Source organism: Gymnoscopelus microlampas, assembly GCF_963454915.1.
Source record: "Gymnoscopelus microlampas genome assembly, chromosome: 11".
NCBI classification, from domain to species: domain Eukaryota; kingdom Metazoa; phylum Chordata; class Actinopteri; order Myctophiformes; family Myctophidae; genus Gymnoscopelus; species Gymnoscopelus microlampas.
In genome coordinates, this window is record NC_139948.1 from 39,120,730 (window position 1) to 39,143,229 (window position 22,500).

Below are 22,500 nucleotides of genomic sequence, written 5' to 3' on the forward strand. Positions count from 1 at the left end.
CTCCCCCCCTCTCTCTCCCTCCCACCTTTCCTCGGGGAGCCGTCTTTCTGTCTCTCTACCCCTGCTGCCGTTTGATCCATGCACCCGCAGGTGCGCGCATGCACACACACACGCGCACACACACAGAGTCCCATACACACGCACACACACACAGAGTCCCATACACACACGCTTTTACAAAGCAGGGAAAAAAAGAACAGTTTGTCCCCCCTGTCCCCCCAAACACAAAGTGTTACTGAAAGTTAGCGTGTAATCACAAAAGCAGTGGATGTTTTCAGCACCCTGGAGCATTGCCTGGCTAATTAGACCCCATTGTTTTAAAGTGGCTTTTAAAAGCTTCCTTGTTTTTCAAAGCGTCATGTGTTCTTTTAGTTGGGATGTTTTTTTTTGTTGTTTTCTTTAGTTTTTTCATTCGTGCACAAAAAGGATGTTTTGTGTTTACAGCGGCATCCTAATGCCTTTAACTGCTCCCAGAAGAGGTTTCTATAAAAAGGGGGCAGCATCGACTGATTTTCGGAGACAGTGATGTTGTTGTCTTCGTGATGAGGTATTGTTCTGGGATCGGGGTGGAGGGGGTGGCAAACGGTGTATCGGAGTGGCCACAATAACACGTGCTGGAATGACAGAGACAGAGTTGTCTGCGTGTCTTTTAAATGTGTTCAAAACATATAATTCCGTCAGTCTTTGTAGGATAGCTTACACCAGTGATTCTCAACCTTTTTCATTTCAAGGACCCCCAGTTTGACATGCATTTGACCGCTGACCCTCATTTGATTTTTTGGGACCACAATCTACACTGTAAAATCCTCAGTGTTAATTTACAGGTGCTATAAATGATATAGTTTTTGTTTTAAGACAATTGTTAAATAGCTCTTTATTCTGATAGTAATCACTGATATAGTGTTTGTTCAGTTACACAGGTCTCCCCATATCTCCAGCTCTTTAGTAAACAGAAAAGATACAAAGAATAAACAAGTGAAATAGAAAGTTATGACACCAAAACATTTACAAACAAAATTGGAAGTGGAACACTATAACATTTAAGCTGATAAATGGTCTCTCTGTCCTGTTTGGATTAAATTGGTGTCCCACCTGAAGATTCAAGTGCAATTCAAGTGCAAAAAAACAGTTAAGTGTAAAAGTGCATAGAGTTTTAACCACAAGCCGCAAAATAGCTGGGGACCCCCTGGAACCCCCTCAAAGACCCCTGGGACATCCCCGGCCCCACCTTAACCAGTAGTTTACACATAGCTGCTTATAACTAGGCTTCATCCCCTGGTATCCAGGCTCTATAGGTCTGTCCATTGGTGACAGATAGAATCCAGTCAGTGCCACGGGCAGAGAGGAGTGGATAGGAAAAGCCTGGCCCAGATGGCCACTGACAGAACAGCATCTGTTTATTCCACATTGACATGACCTCTGAAAGGATACGCTACTGCGCCCTCATGCTCGCTTAATCTGTGTGCTCTTTTCCCTCGCCCCGTTCATTTGCAATGGTGGGATAAGTCACACGATAGAAGATAACACTGGTAACAATGTAACACCAAGCTGCCGCTGCGTCTGCACGTTTCACGCCGAAATGTGCGGACAAATCACTCATCTCTCTTTCTTCCCCGTGAATTCGTTTTGACACTTTTTTTTATAAGGATGAAAGTTGTGCACAGCACACCCAGACAAATGGAATGCTTGTACACATGCAGAGCCGTGCACACATTACGATGTGTGACCAATGTTTGATTTTGCACAGTAAAATCACCCTTACGAGTCAATTTTTTTACACATTCAGAGTTACACTAACACCCGGGACTTTGCTGTGTGTGTGTGTGTGTATGCGCTTTGTTCCCCATAGAAGACGAGTTGCTGATTTTTGACCTCCAGAGCCTCGCCACCCTGGCAGCTGCCCGCGCCCTAGAGATGGGCTCCCAGGAGGGGAGCAGCTCAAGTGCAGGGCGGCACTGCCCGGCCCGCCGGACCCTCAACCTCCGTAGGAAATGCAACTGGACGCCACGCAATGAACCAGTAAGACAGCTGTTACAGTACAGTACGTCAGTTGTTTGACACCAAAACATGTGCCTTCTTCTCGGGCGGTCCCCTAATAGTCAAATAATCAATTAATCGGTTTGGCCATGGCGATCAAGACTTTGATTGGTGATTAGTCGTTTTCTATGTTTATATCCATGTTGATTGAATTATTTCTTGCTAAATAGTGATGCCCTACAAAGCTAAAGTGCCGTAACTACACAAATAATCAAGGTGATTAAAAGAAAGGCTTTAAAGTGTTTCAACTTTCCAGCCAAATGGGTTATTGGTATACAAGTGATATTATATTACACAATTGTACATCTGTTCATGAGGTAATTGTTTATCCCCCAAAATCACGAAGACTGATTTGACCTTTGAGACGAATAAACAAGTGTCCAAAAATGTAGTTACTGCACTTTTAATAGGCCAAAAGCCAGTGGCCAATGTGAAATAAACATTAGAATGTTCAGTTCTCAACATCACCCACCTGAATAGGCTGGCAAACGCAAGTTTACAGATTTGTTGATTAAATCAACTAATAGATTAGTTCACAAATTCCTATGAGTATTAGTCGATTTCTCTAGTTGAGGACAGCCCTGCCCTGTATTGTTTCTGGGAAGTCTTACTGTCGTACTGATTAATTGCCAATTAACCACTTAAACCCTATATATTCATCATTGACCACTGCACTATTGGTTAGGTGTGAGTAGGTAGTTCAACACCTCTGTTGTGTTCCTCAGGCATGCCCGGCTAAAGGTGGCATGGAAACTATGGACGGACCCGAGTTGGCGATGCGTGTTAAATTGGCCGAGCTACAGCGACGCTACAAAGAAAAACAGAGGGAACTGGCCAAGCTCCAGAGGAAGCATGACCATCAGTGAGTATGGGCCTGTGCATCCTCTCGTACCTCTGCTCTCGTTTCCCAACCTCGACCACATGACCGTTTGACCTGCATTCATGGATTTGTAAAGCGCAGAAAAAAGAAATCCCCCCCCTTAGACATACTTCCTTCCAACTTCTCCAAGGATTCCTTTCTTTATTCTGCGACTGGTCCCAACCATTTGTTATTCACATAATTGTTGCTGTCGGCTAGAAACCGTGTATATCCAAAACTTAGAAATGTAACAAAAGAAAATGTTTTTCAATGGATCCAACATAGTTATTATTTAGTCACGAAGTCTTGTTAATACTTTTCATTGGTTCAATATTGATTAAACCTACAGACACACTTGATCAACTATAGTGAACATAGCAGGTCTGCAAGCTCACGACGAGTTGTGACTTGTGAGCTTGTAGATCTCTATTCTCACTATTTCCACGCGTCACTCATGTACGACAAAGAACGGCATTAATTTATGAAAAAAAACAGGAAAAGTTGAAATATGGAGATACAAGGTTTCTGCCCGACACAGACGACATAGTATCTTGAGTTTCCCTCTTTGTGTGTGTGTGTGTCTGTCCGTGTGCACGTGCACTCATGCATCTTACAAGCAGGAAGGAGGAAACGCCTCGCAGCCCTGCGCGGAGAGGCCCGGGACGGCCGAGGAAGCGGAAGCCGGCTCTCGCCACGGGGCCCGTGTCCTCATCGGAGGGCCAGAGAAAAGTGAAGTGAGTACCCCCCCCCCACCCGCCACCCCCCACTTCATCATCTCCTCTTCCTGGCGCTGGTCCAGACACTCCTGATAAGCCCCTCTGTATCACAGGCATCCAGGGATCCAGGGGAGACCACCTCCCACTGGCAAAAAAAAAAAGACAAGAAAAAAAACACAGGAAGTGAAAAAACCCGCAGAACGTTTCAAGGAAGTCCACTTGAACCCATTCTTAACCTAATCAGCATTACTGCTCAATTGTATTACAGTGTAATCTGTCAGTGCTGTGTGTGTGTGTGTGTGTGTGTGTGTGTGTGTGTGTGTGTGTGTGTGTGTGTGTGTGTGTGTGTGTGTGTGTGTGTGTGTGTGTGTGTGTGTGTGTGTGTGTGTGTGTGTGTGTGTGTAGTGTTTTTGTGCGTGCACGCTAATAGCAGACTGTTAGCCCAGTGTGTCTGTTCACCACATATGGCATGCTATGCGTGCGCACACAACACACACACACACACACGCCAATGTGTGCACGCCCTCACATATCACTCTGTGTACGTCCAAATGAGTTTCTGCCCGGCCAATTATAATAAAGCCCGATTTATTAGAGGTTTTTTTATGCGAGCCCAGTGTCGCGCACCCAAATTTCGGTCGCACGCCACGGAGGCGAGACCAAAGTATCACTCAGACCTAAACATGAATGGCATTACTGTGGGTGTCAGGGTGGGGTGAGCTGAGGCGGGTTAAAGTGTGTGTGTGTGTGTGTGTTGGGGGTTTACAGCTTGGCTTCTGCCTGCTGGCTGCGGAGGGGATGACAGGCGGGAGGCTGTAATTAGAGTACTGTGAATTCTCCTGTAATCTGTCCCAGCAGCGGGAATGTGACACGCCGTTGCCATTAGAGCCCCGCTGGGGTCACCGGGGGTCCATAGGGTAGCGGGTCGGTCACACGGTCCAAAGCAAGAGCCACCAGAGGCACGCTGACATTTATGGGGCTTTGATTCTGTGGCCCCCGTGTGTGTGTGTGTGTGTGTGTGTGTGTGTGTGTGTGTGTGTGTGTGTGTGTGTGTCTGTGTGTGTGTGTGTGTGTGTGAGAGAGAGAGGGCAGATAGAATCGATGGCGTTAGAGAGAGGGATGCAAACGGAACATGAAAGAGAGAGGGATTAATTGCCTAAAAGCATATTAACAGGTGACGATGATGAAAACGTACAGTGAAGGCTTTGACCAGTGCAGTGTCTTTAGATGAACGGCAGCCTGGGAGGGCGATAAGGGTTTCAATTATACACGTCGGCACGGCAGCGCCCACGTTATCGTCACTGTCTTGTCGGGCGAGGAAAGCTGTCGGGCGTGAGCTTGTAGATCAGTGGTTCTCAAAGTGGGGTCCGTGGACCACGGGGGTCACTTTGTGCCGTGCTGCGAGCTTGTACATCTGCTATTTTTTTATATATATAAAAAGAAAAGAAAAATCCTGAAAGTATTGGAACATTTTACATAAATGTGTTTTTTTCTTCTCTATTGGGGGTCCTTGGCACGAAAACATTTGAGAACTTGTAGATCATCGCTGTCGGTCAGAAACCTCATACAGTATGTCCCAAAACCGTTACTTTTCAGGAAATGGGAAAAAAGAAGCTGTGTTCCAATGTAGTTAATATTTGGTCACAAGGTCCTTTCAATATTTGTAAAAACCCACAGACCACTTTCACAATGTTTGAAAAATAGTGAAAATAGCCAGAGCTACAAGCTAACAACACGTCGCATCGCATGACACTCTTGAACGATGATGTACGTTCAGTAGGCCAGGCCATTCATTTACGAAAAAAAACATGCAAAGTTAAAATATGGAGATACGAGGTTTCTGCCCGACAGCAACGAGATCCGCTATTTGCACTTCTTTTGCGCGACACCGCCGTACGTTCTAATAAACTAAACAGGGCATTCATTTATGACAAAGCATAAAGAAGATGAAATCTGGAGACACAAGGTTTATGCCCGACAGCGACGATATGCAGAGATTAGAGAGGGGCTTATTATGCTCAGTGCCACCTCTGTATTTCTCTCTCTCTCTTTCTCTCTCTCTCTCTCTCGCACTATCTCTCTCTCTCTGTTGTTTCTGGGCAGCATTCCACTGTGTTCCCAGCTGTCCCTCTGTGATGTCACCTCCTCTCTCCTTCCACTCATATACACTCCCCCCTCACCGGGGCCAGTACTGGGCACGGGGGTGGGGGACACTGATGATGGGTGACAGTGAAACCCAAATGAAAGGGCAACAGGCCATGATCCCACAGTGCTGCGGAGGAGGAGGAGGGGGAGGAGGGGGGGCGCGTGGACGGTGTGAAGGGGGGTGGGGTCGGGGGTGTTGGGGCAGGTCCAAGGGTGACCTGGCCCTTCAGGCCACGCTACAGTAAATGAGACTCTTGTCTCTGTTGTGTCACACTCAACGTCTGGGGCTCTAGAGCAACAGCTGCGCTTGCTTTTTGTTTCGCCAGTCGCCTCGCCCAGGCGGGCGGGGCAGGCCAGGCCTCGGTGTTTGCGCCGCGTTCCTACAGGACAGCCGGTTCCCCCGTGTGCGCGGCATGAGCGACGGGATGCTGATTCTTGAATGAGGAAGCTGGCAGGCAGACTGTGGTGTGTATATACGGGCCCCATGCAGCGCTTACATGGCAGGATTATGTAAACGCCATGTACTGTACCTGTCACTCACGCCACTACACCATGCTGATGCTCTGGAGCTCTGATGGAGGCCAGTGGGTCAGTGGGTAAAGGCTGAGTTGTTTACTTAGTTGGGCGCCCAGTGTTTGCTCACCGGAAATAGCCGATCTACAAGCTCGAGCTTGGAGATCGGCTATTTTTGGGACGTGCCAAGCAACCCAAGTATAAATCAGGCACACCAGTCTAACTCCATCTTGACTTGTTCACAGGATTTTGCGGGGACTATAGGGACGGTTAGTGTGTGTGTGTGTGTGTGTGTGTGTGTGTGTGTGTGTGTGTGTGTGTGTGTGTGTGCGTGTGCACGCGTGTGCGTGTGCGTGTGCGCGTGCGCGTGCGTGCATGCGTGCCTGTGAGATACGTCCATGCATGCCTTGGTCGTATGTGTTGGGCTTTAGTTCATTCACTCATCCGCGCAATCTGTGTATAATGCACAACGAACGCACACATAGCTGCATGCGTGTGCTCCTGTATTATTATTATGTGTCATTTAATTCCTTTGGGCAAGAACACACCAGAGGCCTTTCTGATGCTGCTGTTTTGAATGTAAAAGGGGGAAGGTGGGAAGGGGGGGCATAGCCGGGGCCGGGCAAACCTTGCTAATCAATTGTGTTTAATTAGTCACTCTACGCTTGGTCCCGCCGCCCGCCCCACTACCCCCACGAGGGGACGGGACTCTGTCACATCGCGTTTGTCAACAGTGGCAGTCAGCAGAAATGTGCCTGGCAGGGACGGCTCACACTTCACTGCCACTGCCCTGTCACGCTGCTGACAGTTGATGGGACAGACAGGCTCTGCTGTTCCGTCTAACCGAACCGTGGCGGAGGAAGTACTCAGATTCAATGCCATAATATTAAAATAAAAAAATACTCCTGTATTAAAAATGTTCCTTACAAAAGTATTGTCATCAAAATGTACATACGGTACCGTAAAAGTACATGGCTGATCTACAAGCGATACATTGCGATGCTTTTCCGAATAGCCCAAGGATAAAATAGGTCTTAATTGGTTAAAGGGATAGATCACCCCCAAAATTACTTATTTTCTAAGGATTAGTCACCCCATGGAAACCCCATTGTTGTCGCATTCCTAAGGCAATAATTTGATGACCTGCAGACCGGTAGGCAACGGTTCCGGTAGGAGACACAAAAGAGACTCTTTGTGTCTCCCTACTGGAACCGCTGCCGGTCATGAAATTATTGGCTTAGGAATTCGACAAAAAAAAACATGACTTCAAGTCTCCATGGGGTGACTAATCGATAGAAAAAAAGTCATTTTGGTGGTGAACTATCCCTTTAATGTATATTTTGTAATAATAATTTGAATCTAGTAACTAAAGCTGTAAAATAGTAGTGGAGTAAAAAACACAACTTTTGCCTCTTGAGAGTAGAAGTATAAAGTATTGAAAAAAAAATGTAAATACACTAGTAAAGTTAAAGTACCCGGAAGTTGTACTTGAGTACAGTACTTGAGTAACCGCCCCCCATCCCCCACCAACCCAGATCAACAGTTTTCCCCTCGCTTGGTCTTGGCATTAACCGGCACCACACCGGCACGCTCCGAATGTGAGATATACTGTAACAGTGCCAGCGCAGCGCACTTGAAGGCCCTGCCGGGTTCACAGACACGCTGCGCGTAGGTCTGTGCGCTCGTGCACACACGTGCACACGCGCTAACGCCGGCGATCCCAAAACCGTGTGTTATTACGCTTGTGTAAACAAAGCATTAGGATGAAAAATTGAACGTGTCTTTCCGTTTTTTTGCCGGCGATGGGGCACTCTAGATTAGGGCTCTGCTTTCTCTGCAAATGTGACTGATGACATTCCTAGGCTGCACACACACACAGTAGGAGCGAGGCGGTTAATCTTTTGTTTGAGCACGGCCCAGCCGGCTCTCGTCGTCCGTGTGGTCTTTGGGCAGCCTTCCAGGGGGAAAATTCAAGGGCGTTTGGAGTGGGTTTTGGCCTGTGATGTGGCGTGCTGTTTGGGGAAAGAGAGCCTGCCACGCTGATATGGAAGCGACAATGGCACACACCACCGCAGAGCTGTGATATTCAACCGGGAAACAACAGGGCCGTGCGCTAACCAACGCCAACGTCGGTGCCTTTTCCAACCAACCGTTTCACCGTGGCGTTCAGAGAGCCTCCTCAGCTCCTGGTTACACTGATTACACTGAACTGCTGTTCTATCCTATATTCTCCTGATGGGCTGCAAAGACGCTCCCTAGAAGAGATGTTAAGAAACTTCTCGTTCCACACTCCTCATCAAATGATTCTGGGCTCCACCTCAGATCCCAGTTTTATTCTTTTATTTCCTATTCTGCTCATTCTGCTCATCAGACGAAGAACATTAAGAGCATTATTAGAAGTCAGAGAGAGGTGACTCAACTAACCCACCCACCCCTTCTGATCAGTGGTGTAAAGTAACTAAGTACATTTACTCAAGTACTGTACTTAAGTACAATTTTGAGGTATTTTTGAGCGGTGTAGCCGCTCCTATAAGTGGGGTTGGGACACCTCATTAGTACACCCTTCGCTGTACTGTGATTGTCTCATAATAGCACACCCCTCTACATTAGTACACCCCTAGCTGTACTGTGATTGGCTGACTATATTGGCTGACTCTATTCAGCACTGTGATTGGCTAGCGAGACACATGATGAAATGAATAACCTATAAATAGGACTATGCACTTTAAAAAAAAAACGTTTTTTTAAGTGAGCTTCCATCACTGTGATGACCACACCGCTCACTTCACACTGGGTGTGATTTTTTACTTTACTTGAGTATATCCAATTTACAGTACTTTTACTTCTACTCCACTACATCTCAGAGGCAAATATTGTACTTTTACTCCACTACAATTATTTGAAAACTTAGTTGCTAGTTGCTTTGTAGATTTTGATAATCATTGCAAAACATACAGTAACCACTTCAGCCCTATATACATTTCGGCCATTTAAAAATAGCAGATCTACAAGCTCACAATGCGTCGCATCGCGACACATTGTGGGCTTGTAGATCTGCTATTTTCAAAAGATGTTTATACATTTGAAAACGTGTGAAATTCTATTCTATATTCTCCTGATGGGCTGCAAAGACGCTGAAGTGGTTACTGTATGTTTTGCAATGATTATCAAAATCTACAAAGTAATTAGCAACTAAGTTTTCAAATAATTGCAGTGGAGTAAAAGTACAATATTTGAATTTTGAATTCCGGACTTTTGGTCTTTCTGACCAAAAGGAGTATTGCTACATTGCAGTATTGATACTTTTACTTAAAAAAAGGAATTTGAGTACTTTTTCCACCACTGCTTCTGATCTCTTTTCACAGACATCACATCCCCCCTACACACACACACACACTCTCTCTTTTCATACCTCCACCATTCTTCTCTGATGAATGCCTCTCTCCCTTGTTTTGACTGGCAGGTCCATGGGGGCGGGGCTTACGCTGTCGCCTGACGACCTGGGAGGAGGAGGAGGCGGCGACGGCCAGAGGCGGAAGAAGAAGCTGTCCAATCGGGGCTTTGAGAGACTCGGCGGTACTCAGGTCAGCCCCCCCCACCCCCCCCCCCTCTCCTCTTCGTCCTTCTCTCTTTTGTCCTCCGTGCAACTCAAAATAAAAAAGAGGCCACTCTTTGTTTCTTTTTACGTTTGATATTTCCCCTTGTCGCACGCCCATTTCTAATTAGGTGCTCACCCTCAGGAGTCAAATTCCCCCGCTCTCTCCATATTAATATCTTTTTCATTGCGGTGTCTTCTGTTCTTTTTTTCTCCTTTCCACTGTTTCTCTGGCTTTTCTGCTGCTGCTGTGACCGGGGTTGTAACTGTCTCTCTCTCTCTCTCTCTCTCTCTCTCTCTCTCTCTCTCTCTCTCTCTCTCTCTCTCTCTCTCTCTTGGTTTCTCTCTCTGTTCTTGCAGATGAAAGTGCCAGGCTGCAGCAGAAAGAGCGCTCTTCACGGCCTGCTCGGCTCCAAGCTGCCCGGCGACAGTGTGGTGCAGCTCAAGCAGAAGGCCCAGCAGGGTAAGAGGGCTCTCCTCCTCTCAGGGACAACAGGCTCCATCAGGGACAAGGAGGTGTCGCCCTCCGGCTCCGCCTCCGTCAAGCACGGACTCCACCGGGTCCAGCAGGGCGGCAACAACAACAAAGCAGAGTCCCAGCGCGAGTCCGGGGGACAGAGTGACACAGGTAGACACTGAACCCCGTCCGCCCTGTCCCCCCCGTCCCCCCGTCATCATCGGGTTGCCGCATGTGTGTTTTTAGTTTGACTCTCTGACGCCGTGTGTATTCTTAAACCACTGCTTCTCAAAGTGTGGCCCGGGGACCCCCAGAGGTCTTTGAGGGAGTTCCAGGGGGTCCCCAGGTAGATGATAGATAGTTAGGAACCAAATGGACCCTTATGGGTCTGTAACTCAGAGAGTGTACAAATGGAACCAAATGGACCCTAACGGGTCCATTTGGTTCCATTTGTACACTCTCTGAGTTACATCAACATTGATTTTACAATATAAATTGGGGTCCCAGAGATAGAAAGGCCATTAAATGGGGGTCCGTAGCCTAATGCATGTCAAACTGGGGGTCCTTGAAATAAGTTAAAATGGTTGAGAATCACTGCTAGAGCCGTAAAAATCTTCTCTTATGGGGGTCCCTGGCATATCTTTTCAAATGGGGGGGATCCACGGGCTAATAAGTGTCAATTTGGGGCTCCTTGCCGTGAAAAGGTTTGAGAACCACTGAACTACGGTAAGCGCGCTGTCCTTCGAATGTGAACTTCCTGACGGTCTTTGCGTGTGGCCTCTCTCTCTCTCTCTCTCAGCCACCAGTGCAGACAGCGGCGCCCAGGAGAGCTGGACGGGCCTGGTGCGGCGAGGTAGAAAGAAGGGATCCATCAGCCTGACCGCAGACTCCTCGTCCCGTCTGAAGCAGCCCAGAGCGCGGGTGCTCCGCGGCAGGAGACAAGACACCCTGGAGGAGGGCGACAGCACCCCCGCTGAGAGTGACTCCTCTGAGCAAGGTGAGACACTTAATTGATCTCGAGAGAGTCTACAAATGTGACCAAATGGACCCTTATGGGTACTGTATGACCAGACGTCCCGTTTTGGCCCGGGATTGTCCTGGTTTCAAGCTTCCCAAGAAATGTCTCTAAAAGACTAAAATGTCTAAAATGTTTCAACATTCACTGCATTGTCCCGGTTTTCACCACAGTTAAAATAACACTTTGTTTTGATCGCTTACGTTTGTGGTGTTCCGTTCTGTTCTGTTGAAAGGTGCAGTCACTAGGTGTGCTTAAGTGCTAAAATAATTGTCCCCCATCCTGATGAAAATAAAAATAAATGTCAAAGAAATTGTCAAAAGTAGCGAATAGCCAATCTAGAAGCTGTCAATGCGTTGCATCGCGATGCTTTGTGAGCTTGTTGATGGGGTACTTTCACTATTTTTGACAATTTCTTTGACATTTATTTAAGTGATTGTGGGTCCCGTTTTGTTTGTTTTTTAAATATGGTCGCCCTACGTATGGGTCCATTTGGTACCATGTGTAGACTCTCTGAGTAACACATGGCTACATTAAACACTGAAGATTTTACTGTGTAACGGGGCCGTCTTGCACCAAATGACCTATTTCCACTGGCACGGTCAAAGTACAGCGTCAATAAGTAAACCGCAGTCGTGCAGATGTCTCATTTGACCCCGTGGGTCAAGCTCGACTATTACGTTGCGTTCCCCGATATTGTCATCAGAGAAGACAAGTTTTTCGTTCTTTGACAAAATTGAAAGAACCCCAGTCTCTTTGTTTCTGCACACATTGCTGCCGTGGCCTTTTGATAATTTCTAAATCAACTTTTGACGATTAATCTCCGCCGGCTCGCGGAGGTGAGTGAAAAGGTGCTGATGATCGTCTCGTAAGGGTGACAGGCGCGTCGGCGGGGGCGCAGACACCCGACACCTCCAGCGGCCTTTTCTGGCCCGTCAGAGCTATAGACGCACAGCCGCAGCTGTGGAGAGTTGCCATGCGAGAAGCCCTGACAGCCTCCCAGACAAGCTGGCTGGCTGGCTGGCGGCTGCACAATGGCACACACACACACACACACTCACTCACACACACACACACACACGTTTGTATTAATCAGTGGTGGAAAAAGTACTCACATTTTTTACCTTAGTAAAAGTATCAATACTGCAATGTAGAAATACTCTGTTACAAGTAGAAGTCCATTATTAAAAATGTACTTGAGTAAAAGTACAAAAGTATTGCTATCAAAATATACTTTAAGTACCAAAAGTAAAAGTACTCATTGTGCAGAATGTCCCATTTCACACGTTTTCAAATGTATAAAATCTTTTGAAAAAGCAGATCTACAAGCTCAGAATGTGTCGCATCGCGACACACTGTGAGCTTGTAGATGGGCTATTTTCAAATGGCCGAAATGTATATAGGGCTGAAGTGGTTAACGTATGTTTTGTAATAACAATCAAAATCTACAAAGTAACTAGTAACTACAAATAATTGTGGTGGAGTAAAAAGTACAATATTTGCCTCTGAGATGTTGTGGAGTAGAAGTAAAAGTACTGAAAATTGGAAATACTCAAGTAAAGTAAAAGTACCTTACAATTGTACAGTACTTGAGTAAGCACACACACACACACACACACACACACACACACACACACACACACACACACACACACACAGAAACTCACTCATCACTTACGCTGACTTGCTCACTTAGTGCGCTGCTACTCTAGCCAGATGAAAGACCCAACCACACACGCCCCCCCCCCCCCCCCCAAAAGAAACCCCCGTCACATCATATATCATCTCTATGCACGGTGGGGCTAGGTTACGTTTAATTACAGAAAGCTAACATAATGAAGTGCCTATAAAAACGATATGGTGTGGGGAGAAGAAGAAGGAGTTGGAAGAAAAGCGATGATAAATTTGATAAGCAAAGGACGGTACATAAAAGCCCCCCACCCCCACGATATATGAGCCTCAAACCCCCCGTCGTATGTTTTTCGTCTTTCAGACGAGGAGGAAGACGAAGGCAGTTATGACAGTGACGAAGGACAAGACATCAAAGCTCAGCCGCCCCGGGACGTCATCTCCAGCTGCGCCATGACCGGTCCGACTCCCTCGTCTGTCGTCAAGCTGGAGGCCAATCAGAAAGCCAGGAACAAGAAGGAGAGGCAGGAGCTATACGGTAAGATGGTACAGTAAGACCACCTCTAGGCCTGTCACGATTAACATAATCACCCCATCGCAATTATTTGACATAATCTCAGTTATTGTTGCATAATTGTCATAGTCGTTTTCAGGTTGAAAAATGCCCTATATTAAAATTGTCTATCTACAAATGTCTTCTAAATCCTAACAGTTTTCTGAAAACCGTATGTTTCTATAATATCAGTGGTTCTCAAACTTTTTCATGTCAAGGACCACCCAAAATATGTATTTGGCCGCAGACCCCCATCTCAAAATATTCTGTTCCAGGGACCCCCCATCTCAAAATAATTTGTTCCTGGGACCCCCCCTGAAGCAAAGATTTGAGTAAAAAATGTTAGCTTTAAAAGTATATATTTTCAAAGATTTGCACAGATTTTCACGATTTAAAAAAAGCAGATCTACACAAGTGCCATGTTATGAGCTTGGATATCTGCTATTTTTGAATAGCCAAAGAAATCTAAAATGACACAGATGCTTTACCGGTTTGAATGAATTAAGGCCGGCCCACGTCGTCACACTTATGTCACTATGACACTATGCACCTACGCCCAAATATGGAGTGTGTTGTCTAACCTCAATGTGTCGTCATGGCATCAGGCACAAACAAATCAGTCAGCTCCATATATGGGCACAAAAGGGGGTATGCCCATATATGGGCATATACTGATGACATCAGGGATCTCTATATATGGGCATAACAGGGACAAGGACTGACAGATACAGAGATCTCCATATTATGGGCATATCGGTCGGATCTACAAATTGTTTGTTTTTTTAATAGCCGATGTACAGTACGTGCTCACAGTGCGTCGAGTTGGGAGCTTGTAGATTTGTTATTTTATTATTTATTGTATTTGTAAGTATAAAGTTATTAAATATGGCCTATTTTGGCCATAGTACATTATTTATTCGGATTATTGGTAGCGGTCATTATCAGTTATTTCTTTGTAGCCTATAAGTCATTTGTGCCCCAAACACAATTAAATCACAATACATCGTCAAGTAAAATTTTATGATCGCGACTACCCTAACCACCGCCCCCGTCTTTTTCACGACAGGCATCTGTTTTGGGTTTGTGTCGTTGGCGCGTTTTAGCCCCAGCCTAAAATCTGTCCCTCTTCATTTTAACTGCACACAGGCACCCACAGGAGCCTGTCTGGAGCGGAGGGAGACGTCAAAGTGAGGAAGAAGGCCCCCTGCAGGCTGGGCCTGGCCACTGCGGTCAAGAAGCCCCACGAAGATCACCACGTGCCAGGTGGCATCAGGAGGCCACGTGGACCCAGACCCCAGGAGCCTCGCTGGGGCAGCCTGGGGACCAGAGGCAGCCTCTACCGGAGGAGCATGGGCCTGGCTACCTTCCCCACCACCAGCGAGAGGTTGAAGAGGGCCACGCGCAAGAGCACCATGCTGAGAGGGGCCATCAGTAAGGTGAGAAGATAGATAGGCAGATAGGTAGATACTAGATAGATAGATAGAATAGTTAAAATAAGATAAGATACCTTTATGGATTAATAAAAATGGCATCACAATGCATTGTCAGCTTGTAGATTGTGTATTTGTATTATTTGTGTGTGTGTGTGTGTGTGTGTGTGTGTGTGTGTGTGTGTGTGTGTGTGAGTGTGTGTGTGTGTGTGTGTCTATATATATATATACTATACTGTACATAACCGTCACAATACAATCATCACAATATCGATATCAAGGCATGTAGACAAAAATGCCATGATATTTGCCATGTCCATATTGACCAGCCCTATACATCAGACTATAATGTTGAAAGATCGTGGAGACCACATGATGCCCACAGCTTTCAACCCCCCCCCCCCCCCTGCCCCCCCCCCCAGTGTGATCACGAGTGAAGAGATACGATAACAGTCAGATGGAAGACATGCAATACTCATATCTGCTGATGAACAGCCTCACTCTCCTGCTCAGTCCCCCACATTGCATAACAACAGCACTGCCAACTGCCAACAACACCCCCCTCCCCTCCCCTCCCTCACTTCTCTTACACTGGGTGGTATGAATCATACCCAGCAGGCACGTGGTGGGGGGGAGAACTCACACTCTATTTTAACACCCATCCCATGCCTGTCCTTATGTCCACCTTCCTTCCACAGAGGAGAAGTTGTTGGTCAAGCGGAGTCCCGTCTCCGCACGGCGAGGACGGCAGCAGAGGCAGGAGGTGTAGAAACAAACAGGTAATCTATTACTAGGCACAGTAGTAGTTATATCCAGTGGTGGAAAGTAACTAAGTACTACTTGAATTATGTAGACAACAAGGTTTCTGTCCGACGGCAAGGATATACGCATGGATATACTACTGTTGACAGGGCTACAGTATACACGAATCCACGGAGCGCTGCCCTGTACAGTAGGTGGCCATTGCTGCGGTGTCAGTCAGCTGGAGTCACATTTTACTAGCCTCGGAAACCCATGCCTTTTTTTTTGTTTCAAAAGAAAAAAAGCCTGGGAGAACCTTGCAGGAACGCTGGTCTTAGGACCTTGTTATCTCCTAACCAATCAGAGTGCTCCAAACCCAGGCGCTGGAATCCAGCGCCTGGGTTTGGCTCCGCCCTTCAAGACCATCGATTGGGCTCGTTCTTTCAGTCTACATTTTACTAACTACACACATAGACACACACACACACGCACACACACTCACTAACTTTACAAAGATGTACAGAAAATGGGGACGAACCACCTACGTCAGGTGCCAGTAGTTTGTGGCTGCTCTGCTAACGTCAACAGACGGACAGAACCGCAGCAGCAGCTGACTGACACCGCAGCAATGGCGGCGCCACCTACAGGCCAGCGCTCCGTGGATTCGTGTATATATATACTAGGTCCCTTCCTTATTCCTACACCAAATCTCAGAATAGGGATGCTAGGGTTCATCTGGTTAAGCCCTATTTTATATACTTTGTCATTACGATGGTGTTGCATGGTAAAAATAGCTTCTATTATATAAGCTTGTACGAGCTTTTAGATCAACAATATTGCTATATTTGATATTAACCCATTAAGACCGGGAACACATCTTTGTAATTTTTTTGATTTTGGCTCTTTGGCTATTCAAAAATAGCTGATATGCAAGCTGCTGCGCTATAGCTTGTAGATCTGCTATTTATGCTTGAGGGACAGGGGTTGTTGCAAATAAATACTAATGAACCTAACTGAGATACCTCCTAGCTTCTTCACTGTCTTCCGTCAGCGAGCGCATCGTCCCACATTCCTCTGTCGAGACTACTTAGCACATCAGCCCGCCCCCCTGCTGAATAAGAGGGGGGTGGGGGGCTCACACCTTCTGCTGTGACAGAGGGAGACGGTGTTGGGATAAAATGGCTACCGAAAGGGAACATTTAACATGCACTGTGAAGTCGCCCGCGGCGAGCTGCTACTCCGCGCTGCACGCTAAATTACTTTCTTACATTTTACCCACACTGTCACCCGCCTCTCTCTCTCTCTCTCTCTCTCTCTCTCTCTCTCTCTCTCTCTCTCTCTCTCTCTCTCTCTCTCTCTCTGTTTTGGTATTCCTATCATTCTCGTCCGTCCGTCCGTCCGTCCATCCATCTATGACCGTATCGATCCATCAATCCATCCATCAAAACATCAACCTGTCCGCCGACTCCTCTCACTCTCTCTAACCACTTTAAAACCTGCCGCCCCTATTTCAGGGCATGTCATTATAGGCCAAAAAAACATATAGCCTACTCTAAGCCTTTGTGTAAAATTTCCTATAAATTCTAAAAGATTTTAAAAAAATAGTGACAATAGGTAGATCTACGAGCTTGTAGATTTGTTATTTTCCGGTATCTGTCGTACGCTGAAGTACATAGGGGCCACTTGAACCTCACCGTGCCTATTCTGGGGGGAACATTTGCACGTTTTGCTGTGGACGGAAAGAAACTGGTCCAAGTATAGTTGTAACTCATTCGTTTGACTAAGTATAGAGGGGTTAAAGTGGTTAACCAGCTCGTTGTTTCCCACAGCCAAAGGGGCGAGCGGTGAGCCGGCTGCTGGAGAGCTTTGCGGCCGACGAGGGCTTTCAGATGGACGACAGCAGCTTCTCTGAAGGGGACGAGGACGGCGGCCATTCTTACAACCACAGGAGGACTGCAGGTGAGGAGGAAGGCGGGGGGCCGGGGCGGGTGGTGGGGGGCTTCTTATTGTAAGCCTGTGGACACTGCTTGATGCTGCGTTCACACTGTTAGCGACAAAGCTACAGGCTGACACTCATTTTCAATGGAAGCCAGCGACATGGAGGCACAAACCGACGCTAGGCCTGTCACAATTATTACATAATCGTCTAATCGCAACATCGCAATTATTTTTGCATAATCGTTATAATCGTTTCCATGTTGAAAACTATTAAAAAAAAATCAGAAATAGCAGATCTACAAGCTTACAACGCATCACTTTGTGACGCGTTGTAAGATTGTAGATCAGCTATTTCTGCTATTTTTACATGTATAAAATAATTAAATATGTCAATAATTGCTTTGTATATTTAATTATTTGTCATATCTGCCCTATGAAATTTGTGATTACGAAGCCTAAAAGGCAAACACAAATAAAAAATGTATTCATGTGTTCCAATGTTCAATGCCAAACACAAATAAATCGTTCATCGCAATCATTTGAGTGACAATTAATCGTCAACTTAAATGTGTAATCGTGACAGCCCTAACTGACGCCCGCTACACAGATACAAAATATACAGCTGGCTTCAACTTCAGCTACAAAGCCACAAAATAACCAAGTGTTGTTTATCCATTTCCACTCATGTCTCTCCACACAATTCCTGCTTGTAATGGGGGAAAACAATTTATTTCCATTAGTCAGTTCCCTGTTCTTTTGAACCCAAGCCTTTATATTTTCTCGCTCGTTGGACATGTGGCTTAATGATGTCAACGAGCGTGTTGTGCAACACTTACACAGCAACTCTGCGACAGTTTGCTTTCTAGTTTTGTGTGTTTTGTCGCTGCTAGTGTGAACGCCATGCCCCATTTAAGATGCTGGGGCTTGTTTCAAGTTTTTGAGTGCAATACATACTGTGAAATAAGTATGTAATAAAATAATCCCAACCAGAAAATTTTCCGACGCTGACTAACACTGCGGTTCTTGACGCCTTGCAGCTCCCAACTGCATCCTGACCAGAGAGCTGTTGACGGACGGACTCAAGGTCCTGATCTCCAAGGAAGACGAGCTGCTGTATGCCGCCAGGGTCCACACTCTGGAAGTGCCTGACATGTAAGCTTACACACGCACGCACGCACACACACACACACACACACACACACACACACACACACACACACACACACACACACACACACACACACACACACACACACACACACACACACACACACACACACACACACACACACACACACACACACACACACACACACACACACACACACACACACATTATGGACGCACACACACACACGCACAGTCACACGCATACAAACACAAATGCAAACATGCACACTCAGAACTCAGTCGCTACACTGCAAAATCCTGAGTGGTTTTAATTTCTCTCTGAGAGTGTTGAAATGGACCCGAAATGGATCCATTCAACACTCTCCGAGGGAAATTAAACACTTAGGCTTTTTACAGTGTATGTCTATGGTGCATCAGTGGTGTGAAGGTCTCTGCCACTGTTGGCACCCAGAAGCTTACCACCACAGCGGGAGCCCAAATATCTCGTGCAGAGATCACTCTCTCTCTCTATCTCTCTCTCTCTCTCTCTCTCTCTCTCTCTCTCTCTCTCTCTCTCTCTCTCTCTCTCTCTCTCTCTCTCTCTCTCTCTCTCTCTCTCCTCCATCCTCACTCTCTGTTGCATAACTCTATGTCTATCTGCACCTGGCTCGCTCACACTGTCGATAAGGCCGCTCTGGCTCAGGCAGTGAAAAGACAAATGGCATACAGTACAGTGGGTGTAGTTTATGGCCATGGGAAGCCAGACAGGCAAGGCATTATACTGTACACTGTAAAGTCTGGAATGCTCTCGAGCAGTGTAAAAGATTTATTCCAATTTTACACTCTAAAGAGTTAAAGTGTACAATCAGCTGAAAATAGCCTAATTTAATTTCTCTCTGTCTCTCTCTCACTCTCTCTCTCTCTCTCTCTCTCTCTCGATAGCTTCAGCATTGTTATCGACGGCGAAAGAGGAAACCGCCCCAAAATCTACTCTCTGGATCAGCTGCTTCAGGAAGCCGTAAGTCTCTCCCCTGTTTTCACTTTTTCAAGAAGCCCAACTTGACCAGTGGTTTTCAAACCTTGTAACCCACGGACCCCCATAACTCTGAGAGTGTATTTGAGTTACCAGTTACAGACCAGTAAGGGTCTATTTGGTTCCCGTAACTATCAATCGTTTAGCTGGGGACCCCCTAGAACCCCCCTCAAGGAACCCTGGGGGTCCCCGAACCCCACTTTGAGAACCACAGGCCAAACCAACTCCCCCTTTGTCTTTGTGTGATAGGATATGTTTTTTACATTAACCACTTGTTGAATCCTAGCATCCCTATTCTGAGGAGAAAATCCCTATTTTGAGGAGAAAATAGCAGATCTACAAGCTCACAACGCCTCGCGCTGCGAGGCGTTGTGAGCTTGTAGATCGGCTATTTTTGGCAAAGAGGTAATAGGTGTAGAGGGAAAAAAGAGCAGAACTTTAATCTGAAACACAATTTTATACAATATAGAGGGGGTCCCTGCTTCATCTCTCTCTCAGCTAGGGGTTCCTTGGCCTGAAAAACGTTGAAGACCCCCTGGACTAGAATAACCCTCACTTACCCCAACCAACGAACCAACCCACCCGACCCCCACACACCTATTCCCTGTCTGACACCCTTTTTTAAGGGATCACATATTTTCCTCGCCTTCGCCGCCCCTCTCTGCATATTATATCCCCTGTGTCCCGTGTCCGTCTCCGTCTGACGCTCTCATTCTGTCTGCAGTCTCTCTTTCTGCCCCCCCCCCCCCCCCCCTCCCCTTTCCCCTCTATCTCGTTCTCATCCTCCCATAACTCCCTGTCGGGGTCATTCAGGCCATCTAAACCTCTTAAGTTAATGTGAACAGCTGGGAGCGAGGCAGCTAGCTAGGGCCTTTGGGTTTGTGTGTCTGAGAGAGTTGTCCGTTAAACCCAGCAACCCAGTGTGTGTGTCTGTGTGCGTGTATTACTATACTTGTGAGGGCCAGATGTCTCCACAAGTATAGTAGAATTTGAGACATAGACATATAGGGAAATGGTCCTTTTATGGTTAAAGAAGATTTGGGGAATTTGGCTTACATTTAGGAAAAGATTCCGTTTGGGATTAGGATTAGATTTAGAAGATTAGAGGTTAGGTTTAGAAGCTAGGGTTAGAGTTATACCTGATTTATACTAGAGTTTATACTATAGTTGTGCGCTGGTGTCGTGCACCGGGGGAAAAAATAGATCTACAAGCTCACAACGTGACGCTTCGTAGATCTATTTTTTTTGGGTGATTTTCTGCTATTTACAAAGCTGTCCTAAAATGCGTATGTCCTCACAAGTATAATATTACAAACGTGTGTGTGTGTGAGTGTGTGAGTGTGTGTGTGTGTGTGTGTGTGTGTGTGTGTGTGTGTGTGTGTGTGTGTGTGTGTGTGTGTGTGTGTGTGTGTGTGTGTGTGTGTGTGTGTGTGTGTGTGTGTGTGTGTGTGTGTGTGTGTGTGTGTGTGTGTGTGTGATAATCCCTCTAACACCTGGATCCATTCATGTTGTGGGGTTTTAATGGGAGATGACGTGGACTTCCTGTCCCTGCGGTTCATGCCCCCCTGTGTGAGCCCGTGGCGACGTGGGCTAAAAGCTTAACGTGACGCCACAATGACACACCAGAAAGAGGTTAGGTTACCCAGTGGTGGACAGAGAACTCAACCCCAGTACTCGAGTACAAAGTATAGATACCCCTATAGTCAAATATGACTCAACTACAAGTGAAAGTTGCTCAGTCAAACTTGTACTTGAGCAAAAGTTTTAACCCATTGAGACCTGAAGCCGATTCTACATGTCTCCTAAAGCTCAACAGTATTCTGAAAAACGTATGTTTCTATATCAGTGGTGCTCAAACTTTTTCATGTCAAGGACCCCCAAAATTATATGTATTTGGCCGCGGACCCCCATCAAAATATTTAGTTCCAGGGACCCCCAGAAGCAAAGATTTGAGTTAAAAATGTTCGCTTTAAAATATATATATATTCAAAGATTTGCACACATTTTCACGATTTAAAAAAAATAGCAGATCTACAAGCTCGTAGCGCGGCACTCGGTGCCGCGCTATGAGCTTGATCTGCTATTTTTGAGTAGCCCAAAGTGTAAAATAATGCTTTTTAGCTCAAATCTAAAAATGATACAGTTCCGTACAAATTACAAAGTATATATATTTTTTTATATCGTTGCATTGCTGTGTTGACATTTTGACATTTTCCTAAACAAATTGAATTATTTTCCAGAAATGTTCAAAAATTATCAATAATAGTGAAAATAGCAGATCTACCTCTACATCTACATTATTAATTTCCGACACTGTTGGCCTGAACGACGTGAAACTGTGCACACACACACTCCCTGGATGCCAGTATATCTATAGTCGTATGATCAAAAAGTACGAAAAGTTAAAACGTGGAGATTAGAGGTTTCTGCCCGACAGCAACGATATGCTAGCTATGGGTTTCTCTATTCTCTGTTTTAAAAATGCATAATATTATTGTAATCTGGTAAAGGGGTTACTGAAGGTACTGAAGCCAAAAACATTTGAGAACCACGAACACGAACACGTAGGCATTATGAAAAGAAAAAAATAAACTTAAAGACTCAAAACATAGAGATACAAGGTTTCTTCTCGACGAGATGCATTCTCACCCAGCCATGTCAGGCTAACATTACAACTTGCTTAAATCATCCCTGAATAGGGACGTAATTATACAATTATACATAATTGT

General features: G+C 46.0%; 1 protein-coding gene across 3 annotated transcripts in view; it reads left to right on the plus strand.

The window, feature by feature from the left end:
• bahcc1a (BAH domain and coiled-coil containing 1a) overlaps positions 1–22,500 on the plus strand; it is a 105,527-nt gene that overhangs the window by 69,830 nt on the left and 13,197 nt on the right. For all 3 annotated transcript variants that reach the window (XM_084070908.1, XM_084070909.1, XM_084070910.1), the window contains 12 exons: positions 1,850–2,019; positions 2,763–2,899; positions 3,517–3,630; positions 9,734–9,854; positions 10,226–10,493; positions 11,122–11,319; positions 13,331–13,504; positions 14,666–14,955; positions 15,648–15,728; positions 17,520–17,649; positions 18,666–18,780; positions 19,681–19,756. In XM_084070908.1, coding sequence (XP_083927034.1) covers positions 1,850–2,019; positions 2,763–2,899; positions 3,517–3,630; positions 9,734–9,854; positions 10,226–10,493; positions 11,122–11,319; positions 13,331–13,504; positions 14,666–14,955; positions 15,648–15,728; positions 17,520–17,649; positions 18,666–18,780; positions 19,681–19,756 — 1,874 coding nt within the window. The remainder of the gene's footprint in view (positions 1–1,849; positions 2,020–2,762; positions 2,900–3,516; positions 3,631–9,733; positions 9,855–10,225; positions 10,494–11,121; positions 11,320–13,330; positions 13,505–14,665; positions 14,956–15,647; positions 15,729–17,519; positions 17,650–18,665; positions 18,781–19,680; positions 19,757–22,500) is intronic.